The 11,355-nt window shown below is 61.0% G+C and overlaps 3 protein-coding genes across 3 annotated transcripts; all 3 read left to right on the forward strand.

Moving 5' to 3' along the window:
• Positions 1-618: 618 nt before the first annotated feature.
• On the forward strand, positions 619-2,865 carry BXZ73DRAFT_101214 (uncharacterized protein; the record flags this gene model as incomplete). The annotated part of the gene is made up of 21 exons (XM_048014826.1): positions 619-683; positions 755-781; positions 843-857; positions 915-951; positions 1,010-1,023; positions 1,176-1,226; positions 1,287-1,296; positions 1,351-1,368; positions 1,423-1,448; positions 1,508-1,533; positions 1,587-1,618; positions 1,677-1,701; positions 1,772-1,783; positions 1,843-1,858; positions 1,917-1,956; positions 2,023-2,123; positions 2,179-2,238; positions 2,294-2,321; positions 2,383-2,440; positions 2,508-2,532; positions 2,592-2,865. 21 exons carry the CDS (start codon positions 619-621, stop codon positions 2,863-2,865), a joined length of 960 nt encoding a protein of 319 aa, XP_047878265.1.
• A 2,501-nt stretch (positions 2,866-5,366) lies between these two features.
• On the forward strand, positions 5,367-7,497 carry BXZ73DRAFT_101215 (uncharacterized protein; the record flags this gene model as incomplete). Its single annotated transcript, XM_048014827.1, has 22 exons — positions 5,367-5,425; positions 5,482-5,508; positions 5,565-5,579; positions 5,637-5,673; positions 5,732-5,745; positions 5,795-5,842; positions 5,897-5,947; positions 6,019-6,028; positions 6,083-6,100; positions 6,156-6,181; positions 6,231-6,256; positions 6,312-6,343; positions 6,404-6,428; positions 6,498-6,509; positions 6,566-6,581; positions 6,643-6,682; positions 6,745-6,845; positions 6,908-6,995; positions 7,053-7,110; positions 7,163-7,187; positions 7,249-7,384; positions 7,432-7,497. The coding sequence occupies 22 exons, from the start codon at positions 5,367-5,369 to the stop codon at positions 7,495-7,497; spliced, it is 930 nt and encodes a 309-aa protein (XP_047878266.1).
• A 2,156-nt stretch (positions 7,498-9,653) lies between these two features.
• Positions 9,654-11,327, forward strand: BXZ73DRAFT_101216 (uncharacterized protein; the record flags this gene model as incomplete). Its single annotated transcript, XM_048014828.1, has 5 exons — positions 9,654-9,757; positions 9,808-9,906; positions 9,970-10,077; positions 10,131-10,825; positions 10,882-11,327. Coding segments are annotated over 5 exons (1,452 nt in total), but the record flags the coding sequence as incomplete, so codon positions are not given.
• Positions 11,328-11,355: the final 28 nt, after the last annotated feature.

Genomic DNA, 11,355 nt, shown 5'->3' on the forward strand with positions numbered 1-11,355 from the left:
CGTTTTGTCGCGGCTGCCTCACCCTCTCACGGGAACAAACATACCAACTCGCCTGCGCAGCGGTGCTCATGAGTCATATCCCTCGGTTTGGAGCACCTGTGACGGCACGCGCGGGCACGCCGCACGCGGGCCCGCTACGGTCCATGTGAGAAAATCAGGGATGGACGGCCCTGATATCGGCAATTCATCTCAGAGTATCGGAGATCTGGAGGAGGGACGCATTTGCCGCCCGCGCCTTACCAAACGGGGCTCTCATCATCGCCTGCCAGCGACTCACGGTCGCGCTTACAGGCCAGTTGCCATGGCCCACAGATCCCTCGGTAAGTACGAGATACATATGTGATGCCCACTAGCACAGCTCCAATCGCCGCTGGAAGCTCTGGCAGGCTCGTCGGGCCCCCAGCCGAGTGGCCGCCGGACTGCGGCGCCCCGCGCGGGCGATCCGACCCGGTCCATGCGCCTTTCAGTTTCCAACGAGTGATAGCACTGACAACGCGCATCAACTGGTCGGGGTATATCATCTCATGAGACAGCTTCTCGTGGCCCTCTCCTCCTTGCACCCCACGGTCCACCTGCAGCCTCCGACCTTGAACTGACGGCTTCGAGGATCTGCGAACAATGGCGGCCCCCACGCTCGACACGACCTTCGGAGCCACGCTCGTCGGACTAACGATAGAGGGAACGTGAGTCCGCTCTCTTGGTCTGTGGCTAGTCTTTCCCCTGGATTCGCTGACGGTGGCCCGCCATCAACTAGTGTATATGGTGTCACATTATTGCAAACGTGCGTGTGCATCGCTGGCACTGACGTTCACTCCACGGGCTGAAGCAGAAGTGCTTTCTAGTTTCTTTTACTTCAGGTCTGTTCCCCTCCGTTGTGCTCCTCTTTAGCGCCATAGCTCATTGTTCTGTCACAGGAATTACGCCGACGACCGTTGGACCACCAAATCACTCGTACGCCCACACGGTTCATGATCTGCACGGAATCTCATCATGCTCACGCCCTCTGCAGGTTATCTTTCTCACGTACGTGCGCCGTAGCGGGTGTAACGATCCACGCTTGACTCCCCAGAGCGCAGATTGTTGGATACCCTTCATGTAGTACTGGCACTCTACACTGTATACTGGTCGGTTCCCTGCTCCGTTGCTAAGACGCTTTCGGGCTGATCCTTCGGCAGGTATCTGGTGTCAAACTTTGGAAACTTCGAAAACCTGGACAAGACTATGTGGTGAGCAACACGCCGTCGAGTGCCTCCCGATGCGTTCTCATGTGCGCGTCGCATTTACAGGGCATTTGACGTGAGTCGTGTCGAGGCCGAAGTCGTTACCGTACCTGATGCCGTGTCCCTGTAGCTGCAAGTAGAGGCCAATGTGAGTTCTCTCCACATCAGGAAACGGTCCAGTATCTCACCTGCATTTCCTCAGACTGTCATTGCCGTCATTGTGGAATGGTGCGCCAGGACATTGACCAGCGACGGCGTTTCATCTGACCTCCTGACGTGCTCTGAAGCTTCTTCGCGCGCCGACTATTTATGAGTGCGTGGAACCCCGCTCAAGCGCCGCCTTTCCACTGACCTCCCTCGGCACAGTGAGCAAGAACTGGATCCTCACCGGTGTCGTGGTGAGTTGTGAAATTCAGTCGTTTCCCTTCGATCTGAATGAACGAGGAACTGTCCTAGGTCATCTTGGCGTTGGTTCATCTCGGTGAGTCCCACAGAACATCATTGAGAGGAACGGTATCATGACGGTTCTGGCGTTTCGACTACGCGGACAGGCACTGGGCTTGGTGAGTCTGAAATGGTTTGGTACGATGCATACCACCCGCTGATGAGGCTTCTCCCTCAGCCTTCACTGTGCAATCGTGAGGCCTCTTCATCAAATATCACACTCGGTTGCAGGGCTGACGAGTTGTCATCCAGCTTCCGCCTGGGCCATTTCTCCCAGCTAGGGAGTCTGTCGGTATGTTTCCACTCATACTATGATAAATCGCTGTATACTCAATATCATCTGTGCGGTGTGTCATAGTACATTATCGTCGTCGGCATTGCGGCGCCCGCAATAGACGATGTTATCATCGCAGTCTCGATGTGCTACTATCTGTACAAAAAGCGGACCGGCCTGAGCAGGTGCGATTACACCATCCATATGCCCGGGAATGGGCCGAAGGCTGACCACCAACAGGACGGATTCGGTCGTCACCACGATGATGGTGTACAGCATCAACAGCGGTCTGGCGAGCAGGTACGTGGTTTCCCGTCTCCGTCGTTCGCGCCGCTCACGAGTAGCCGTGATGCAGTATCGTAGCCACGCTCTGTGTAATTCTGGTGAGTACTTGAAGGGTCACCGCGCTCCCGAGACCACATAATGACACGCTGGACACCGCAGTACCTGGCGATGCCCACCAACCTCATCTGGGTCGCCTGCTTCTGGCTCCTCGGAAAATGTAAGCCCCCACCGCTGCAGCAGCCCATCCTTCTCCCGCACCGCATCCCGCTGACCGACGCCCTCAGGCTACGTCAACTCCTTCCTCGGCCTGTACGTCTCCCGCTCCCTCCGCTCTTCCCGAGCCACGCGCTGACCTCCCTCCCCGGCAGACTGAACACCCGCGACCAGCTGCGCGACCGCGCGCGGATCGGCGGCGTCGTCACCATCAGCGGCTTCTCCAGCGGCGGCGAGACCAACGCGGCCGCGCACGGCATGTCGAGCGCGCGGCGCGCGCTCGCCGGCGCCAAGTCGAACGCCGGCGTCGGGGCGGAGCACGGCGACGTCGAGATCGGCGTGCTCGAGATCGGCGTCTCGCGCTCGGTCATCCAGCACTCGGACGCGGCGGACGTGAAGCACAAGGCCGGGGCGGGGACGGCGTGGTGAGCGCGCACCCGTGCGGTCACTGACTGGGGTGGTGGGCGTCCGTTCGTTGCTTTTTTGGGTCCTGGTCCTGTTGAACGTGTACTGTACAACTCCGCGAGTGTAATGATCTGGAGCCGCATATTTATCGGGCTCCTCGAGACACAGCTGTGGCCATTGCCGATCGGTGCTGCCGTCGAGCCAATCTGATCGAGATGGTGGCGTCCCCGCATCTTGAGTCTGATTCTTGACGGCGAGCGGGGAGCGGGGAGCAAGCAGGGGTGAGGCAAGTGCCAGCTGATGGAGTGCAAGGAGGGAGAAGATGGCGGCGCGAGACTGGGACGGAGACGACACTGATGCTAAGTGCCAGCTTTGTGTTGTGATTCCGTAAATGTTAACTGGGGTAAGGATGCGGCCCGCAGGGCCGATGAGAAGAGTGTAGTACACGCGGGAACTATCGATCAGCCGTAGTGTCCGTAGTGTTGGTGGGAGGTGAAATTTTGAAAGGCGAGCTTTCTCAGGTTCAAGCTACCAACGTTGGAGATGTACGCGCAGTACTGAGGCCTGAGGAGGCAGCTGGAGGAGCGCGCGCTACAGAAAGCGCTGAGTGCGAGTGTGGCAGAGCGCTTCGCCCCTCCGCTCCCATTTTCCGAGTCCCGACCCATCCAACACACCCTTGCCACCTTGCGCCTTGAGAGTCTCACCACGTACGTGTGGAGCCATTCCCAACCATTCCCCCGCTCTGGTCGACGTCCGCGCCAGCCTCAGCTTACATAGGCGGCATTACTCCCCTCGGCTGGGCTTGGCAGTCATCTCGTGCTCCTACCGCAGCCACGGAGCAAACTCGCGGATGAGGAAGTGGCGCATGCAATTCCCGGATTGATCTTCTGCGCTGGCTTCCAAACATCCCAAGCCCTACCCAAGTCAAAATGCTGCTTTTTGCGTCCTCCTACTGGAGCCTTGCGGCTCGGATGAAGTCATGAATAGCGCGGCGAGGTCTGCTCCTACTCCTAGTCCCGGTCTTCCGTTGTTGGAACGCGTTACATGTGGTCTGTCGTGTTCGGCGACCCCCCCCCCCCCCCCCCCCCCTGCACGCCAACCGGGGGCATGCTGCTTCCCCAGCTCCCACCCTCATCCTCATTCGCGCCATCCCGGTTTCGACACACGGCTCCTTTTCGGAAAGCAGTGGGCGGGGCACTGGCGTTGACGGGATAAGGTCGCCATCCGTGGCCTTCGAGCACAGACCCGGTCTCTGCGCCCACTGCTCCCGCACCATTCGTCTACCAGGACGCAAGGATGAATCGATGACAGTCTCCACCGGACCATCTACACGACGGCACTCAAAGTACTCAAGGTTCAGCGCACTCCGCTGCCCAGCCCTTGGCACCTCTGTTCCCGCGCGGCGTTCCCAACATTAATTTCGCGGAGCCCATCTCCAAGGCGCTAGAGGCATCTCTGGACGTCATCTCTTGGCTCTCCGTGGTGCGTAGCGACACCGGAAGTTCATGTTCATCCGGTGCGGTCACATTACGGGAGCGGCCGAGGTGGTAACGGTGGTGCGGGCGATGGCGATGATGCGGGAGAAAGGAATGTATAGGTAGACGGCCAAGGCGATGGGGCAGATGTGTCGAGGCTTTCGTTGGGTGACCGGTGAGCACTGGTTTCTGCAGTCTATCAGGTGTTGCGCATCGTGATGTGCTTCTGGTAACCTCCTGCGTGGGTGCGCATACGCTGTACGAACGCCGTAGCTCAATGCAAATCCTGTCTGCCGATCGCGGGTAGTCTTCTGGCCCAACAGCCAAACGCCCCTTCCGCGACCACGGGGTCCGACGCATCGCCCTAGTCAACGCGTTAGTAGTCCACGAGTTCTCAATTCTCCACTTCCGCTCGCATCCACCCCGAGTTTGTTTTTGGATTCCATGCGAGCTCATTGTGTCGCTGATTGATTTGCCACAAGGAGATGACGTTTGCACCTGTGCTATCAGCCAGTGTCAGCTTGTCCGCCATGTGGATTTTTTGGATGAGCCATCCTGACATCCAATTTCGTAAGTCTGCACACTGCCCGCACTAAACTTTCTCTACCTTCGGGCTATTAATTGCTCCCCAAAGGCCCGGGGAGATCAAGAAAACGAATATGTGGACATGTCTGAGACAGCGAAGACGTCGCTCATTGGCCCTCCTCCGACAGGCCGGCCACATGCTCCACGAAGCACTCACAACGAAAGCTTCCTGCGAGAAACGCGCGCAACGGTGAAACCGCTGCGGGCGATCGGAACAACCGGGCATAGCGGAGACGCTGTGTTGTGACCCCAGTCAGTAGCCCCAGAGGCTCCCCTCTCACGCTGGCTTCGACTTCTCGGGGAGCCCATCGGCTTCCTCGGCATGCATTTTAGTCGTGGAGGGCCCCGTCCGTGTACATAACAGGAGGTCCATGCAACCGCCCGCTCGCGTACCGCACGCATGCCCGGCCCCTCGGCTGCTACATTGACCGTTTCCTGACAGCCCCGAGGACTCGCCAACGACCCATGGCTTCACTCAACTCCACGTTTGGCGCTACGCTCGTTGCGATCGTTGTCGAGGCGACGTGGGTCCCTCTTTCACATTCGCTGTTGAAATCCGCTGACAGTCGCCTCCGACCAGCCTGTATGGCATCACACTGTTGCAGACGTACGTGTGTATTCCTGGTACATTTGTGCATGTGCTCAACAAGAACTATTCCGTAGCTTCTTCTACTTTAGGTAAAGGCTGAGACTCTTGTCCTAGTCCTTGACATGCAACTGATGTCTACGTCGTAGGAAGTACCACTCTGACCATTGGTTCACCAAGTCTCTCGTGCGTTACTCGGTGCACGATCCATATACATTCTGACGGCTGCAGTTGTGCCTCACAGGTTATCATTCTCACGTGCGTACGTTTTGCTGGTCTCTACGGTTCACAGCTCACTTTCGTGCAGCTTCCTCGATACTCTTCATCTCGTACTGGCCCTCCACACAGTATACTGGTTGGTCCTCCGCCACCCTGTCTTCGCCCATCTACTTGTCTGACCACGATGTAGGTATCTGGTGACCAACTTCGGCAACTCCGATAACCTCAACAACTCTGTATGGTCAGTAGCAAGCATCAGAGAGCTATTGACACATTTTGATGGTTTCCCCATGCCCGTCGTACCTCGCGCAGGAGCCTGAATGTAAGTTTCATTCTACCTCTCTTGCCCCCACCGGGCCTGACGTCGCTCCTCCAGGTTCAGACGGACTGTCAAGTGAATTCCCGTGCTCTTTCACACATCGTTCCGCGTCTTACCCGCTGTGTACCAGACTTTCATAACCGTTATCGTCGAGTGGTGAGCGAGCTCATTGACAGGTGGGGTATTGATTCTGACTTGTATGCAGTTTCTTCGCGCGTCGTCTATGGCTGAGTGAGTAGGAGAAACTCTTCTCAAGAGTCTCGATGTTCTGAAGCTTTCCGTGCAGTGGGAAAGAATTGGCTTCTCGTGACGACAATCGTGAGTCCCCCGTTCCATTGCTACCCCTACGTCTCTCATCAGACCCGCGGACGGGTGCAGGTTGTCATGGCACTGCTTCAGATCAGTGAGTTCCGTCCAAATCGTCCACGAAGAAGGGCATCGTGAATGACCCTGCACATCTCCGCTTTCGCAGTCGCCGTCATCAGTAAGCTTACATCCTTGGACGGCGCCTCTCATCCACTCATATCGTTTCCATCTCAGTCTTCACCATCGAGTCGTAAGTTCTGCCGTCTGATCCCAGACCCGGGCGACGAGCCTGACACAGAATCTACCTTCAGCTTCCGCCTCGTCCAGTTCGCGAAGTTCACGACTTTGACGGTACGTTGGCCTCCATATCCGCAGTGAACGGCTTCGTTCTCATTCGTCTCTGTGCGCGCCAGTGGGAAATCTGCCTGGGCCTTGGTGCATCGGTGGTGGGCGACGTCATCATCGCAGCCTCAATGTGCTACTACCTGTACCGCAGACGCACCGGCCTCGGCAAGTGCGACCCACACGCCGTATCGATGCGTGGCAGAACGAGAGCTGAACGTCGAATTTCGATAGGACGGACTCTGTGGTCACCATGTTGATGGTGTACAGCGTCAACAGCGGCGTATTGACCAGCATCGTCGCGCTGCTCTCCCTCATACTGGTGAGCACTCGGACAAAGGCCCGAAGACGACACTGCTAACAACGGAATCTCGGGCAGTTCCTCGCGATGCCGACGAACCTCGTCTGGATCAGCGTGTTCTTCCTGCTCGGAAAGTGTGAGCGCCCCCGACGCTTCCTCCTCATCTCCGTGCACTGACTCGGCCTCAGGCTACGTCAACGCCTTCCTCGGCCTGTCCGTCGCCCGCTCCGCTCCCTTCCCGGTCCTCCCATCGCTGACCCCGCCCCCCTCACAGTCTGAACAGCCGCGAACAGCTCCGCTCCGGCCTCGGCGGCATCGTCACGCTCAGCGAGTTCGCGGGCGGGCTCGACGGCTCGACGGCCCGCGGCGCGGCGCGGGCTCCGTCCGGGGACGCGGCGGCGCGAAGGCGAGTGGCGACGTCGACGTGGAGATCGCGGTGTCGCGGACGGTGCACGAGCGCGTCGACCCCCTGCCGGACCCGGAGGACGCGAAGGGGAGAGGGAGCCCGGGGGAGACTTGGTGACGCCGAGCCTGGGTCGTCTGCGGGATCGTCGCCGCGCCGCGGGTCCTTGGGACGGCGCGCGGTCCGCGGGTTGGCCGCGCCCGCGGGCGTCGGATGTATGCTACGCCCGTGGTGCTCCGAGCCTGTATCATAGCCCGCAACCGTTCATGGCGCCGTGCTCTTTGTGGAGATCGCGGCCGCAGGGTCCTTCAAAGCCCCGACGGCTGTGCTCGTCGATGCCAGCGGCCTGCGGGGACTTGTGACGTGCTCGTCGGAACCACCGCGCAGCCTTGTGCTCGCCGACCAGCGGGCCGTCGCGCGATCCTGTGCTGTGTGCGTGGCGCCCGTTGCCGCGAAAGTCCGTGTTGGAACGAATCGAAACGTAGACACGGTCGGTTCGGTTCGGTTCGGTTCGAAGGGACCAAGCAAGTGTAGTCAACAGACCATACGGACGACTTCAGGCTGTATGAAATCGATAATTATAAGTAGGCGTGCGCGAAAAAAAGCACGCACACGGGAACCTGTGCGGTGTCACGGCTTTCGACAGTTGCGACGCTTACCGGGGAGTAAGCGAACTCTTCGCGCTCCAAGCGATGTCGAGTCTGGTTTGGGTTCGGAATTCCCGTGCATGATTGGTGGCGAAACAGGTCTATGGCCATGATAACGGCTGCAATGCATCTCATAGCTGTACATACATACAGTGGGTACTATTTAAGACGTTCGGCGATCAAAAGAGGAAGCAACCAGAAGATTAAGTATCCAGACGGGCTTGATAGCATCTGGCCGCGTGCTCTTCCGACGGCTCAGTTTTGACATTTATGAGACATTGTCGTCGCCCAAACACGAACGTTGGACGTCGAGATGCCCGTTCGCCGTGTGTGCCGTCGAACAAGCGGTGTGGGGAACACAGCAGAAGCGACCTTCCCAGTCAAGCTGATACGGGCGATGAATCAATCAATCGTGAGCACCGTCCCGTCGACGCGGCTCACGTTACTTACCTGCAGACAGAACGGGAACTTGGCTACAAGTCCCGAACCCCTCCGCTGACCCCTCCCGCCCGCTCCCGTGGCAGCGCCGACTGCCGTTTGAGGCGCAGTTCCCAGCCCTCCTGCGCGCGTGGAGGTGGCCCTTGTGCGCAAAAAGGAAGGCGAAGAGACGCTGCGAACGCGCGGAGGGGACGTTCTCGGGCAGCGTTATCCTCGACGCTCAGCCGCGTGGCGAACGCGTGCGAGCGCGAGAGCATTGCGCAGCGTGTGGAGACATGTCGGCGTCGTGTTGCGTGGCCGTCGTAGTTGGTGTCGTGCGAGGTGCGAGGATGATCGACGCGAGGCGGGGCTAGGCCTGGGCTGCCGACTGTGGAGGTGCGGGCGAAAACGTTATGGGCATATAGCCCGATGAAGAGTCATTGCGATCTGTGTTGGAGTCCCGACGTCGCACGGCCGGAGTCATGAGGACCGGAGGGTGGAGGCTTCAGGCTTCGAGGAGAGCTCCGCGAGGGCATTCTGAGACGAAATCGAGGATCGGGCGCGCAACAGGGGCGATCGCTGATTTGGCACAGGAGTACTTGATGAGTGTATGCTTCGGACTCTGGCAGCACTGTGTGGGGCGGGACAAAGGCGGCGGCAGAGAGCTGATATAGCGAGTGAGTTCGTCCTAGCTGAGGTGCGCTCTCAGTTGCCGTGGCCGGCGTCGGTCGTGGTGCGTTGGGGCGGCGTCGAGCATAATGGACTGAGCGGAGTATGGAGGGCGGACAGCGCGATCGCGGGTTGGTGACTCGGCTGGTGAGATGGGCGTACGCGAGACGGTCGCGGGAGGTGAGCTCTGGCCTCGTGGAACGGTTATTGCGCGGAGCTGCTGTGTCGGGCTGGAGGTGCCGGATGTGGGTGAGCTGTTGTGACGGATTGGGTGGACGGGAAGCAGTGCGCCGAACATATCCGCGCGGGAGAGAGGGCGGTGGCCGGCGCACACTGCGGCGGTCGGGGGCAGACGGACTGGGTGGATGGTGGCGGGAGGAGGAGGAGAGGACGGGAAGGCCGGGCGCTGATTCGCCCGTTTGCAGCCGCCGTCGTCCGTTGTTGTCCTTCATCAACCCGTCCTGCTCCCAACCGCGACCTGCCCCGCCGCATGCGCCCCGCCCTCTCCTCCTCCTCCCTCTAGCCCGCCCCCGCCCGCCGCCCATGGCGACCCAGCCGCCCCAGTCCCTGCCCTCCTTCGCCCAGGCCTTCGGCGCTCCCTCCCTCTCCCGCCTTACCGACGCAAACAATGCGCTCCCCCCCATCCAGTCCCGCGCCTCCCCTTTGACCTCCACCCCCGCCCGTCCTCAACGCACAGCGACCGTCACGAGTCCATGAACGACCGCGACCGCTCTAACAAGAAGCGCTCCCGCGCTGACGACCCCAAGCACGCCGACGATAGCGCCTCGAACCCAGAGTGAGTCCCCCCGCTTCCACGCCCCACTCGCGTATTCATCCCCGCACCTCCGCCGCGCACCAGCGAGCGACGCTCTCCTCGTATTGTGCGCATCAAGGAGGAGGCCGAGTACGAGTCGTTGCCGTCACCCACTGCCCGCAACGCGCCGTCCGCACCCCACGACGATGCGCAGTCGGCAGCAGCTACTCCCTCGCTCCCGCCCTCCGCCCTCCACCCGTCCCCAGCAAGAAGCGGCGGGTGACGATAAGCGGGATATCCCATCCCATCAACACCGACGTCAGGACCCCCGCCTCCGACGCTGCCAAATCGATCTCACCCGTGGTCATGGGGCTCCCCATTCCTCGCGACGATGCCGCCGCGATCGAGCAGGTGCGGTCCATGCTCACCATCAAGCAGCAGCAGAAGGAGCTCATCCAGCAGCGTCGCGGGAGCACCGCCGGCATCCTCTCCGTCGCGCCCCCCACCGTCTCCGTCAACGTCGTCAACGCCCCTCCCCCGCCCCCCGACGGCCCACAACCACCCAAGCAGAATCCTACCACTCGCGCCGGCGGACGGAGTCCCAAGCCCAACGCAGGCGCCATCGCTCCACGTCGCTCTATCGTCGGCGGCACACCTCTTGCAAACCGCGCCCACTCTCCTCTCGCCAGGGTCCCAGCCCACCCAGACACATCCCGCTCCAACCTCCGCCTGCCCCCGCACATGAGGGCCCGGGTTCACACATCCCCGCGCACACGCACGCGCTGCCCGCGCCGCCCATCAGTTTCGCTCGCCGCCGGGCGACCCGCACGCTCGGGGGGGAAGGGCAAACCTGCGGACATCACGATCAGCCCCCGCGACGCGAACATGGATCGTTTGCAGCCTTCCGTCCAGAGCGCACCGCCCATCCCCCGCGCTGGCCTCAACCAAGGCAACACCTCCAGTCGGTGGCCGGGAATGGCCCTCCCAAGTCTGCCACCCGTCATGGGCCCCGGACAGAGCACACCCCGGGTTACGACCAGCCGCGTCCCGCCCACGCCCACCCGGCTTGCATGGCGCGAAACCCTCACCCAACGACCGCGGGCCCATCGACCGCGGCGGGGACGCACCATCTCGGCGTCGGCTCGATCTCAGCCACCGCAACCGTGGGGCGGTCCCCTCCGACCACGACAGTACCGATCGCAACCACGCTAGTACCGCCCACGCCGTCCGCGTTCGCGCGGCCACAGTACGCGAGCGAGAAGTCGGCGTTCCTCGCGCCGTTCGAGGCCTTCTACGACGCGCTCGCGGACGCGCGCACACTCAAGGGCTGGCTGCACGAGCAACTGCAGAAGTCGGCCGCGCTCACGCAGGCGCTGCAGCGCCAGCAGGAGCACGTCGACGAGCTCGTCGCGCCGCGGTCGAGCGCCGGCTGGGACCCCTCGGCGACGAGCTCGCGAGCATGCGTGCCCGCGTCGATGAGCTCGAGCACGC

This window comes from Epithele typhae (genome assembly GCF_022376455.1).
Source record: "Epithele typhae strain CBS 203.58 chromosome Unknown BXZ73scaffold_22, whole genome shotgun sequence".
In the NCBI taxonomy this organism is placed as follows: Eukaryota; Fungi; Basidiomycota; class Agaricomycetes; order Polyporales; family Epitheliaceae; genus Epithele; species Epithele typhae.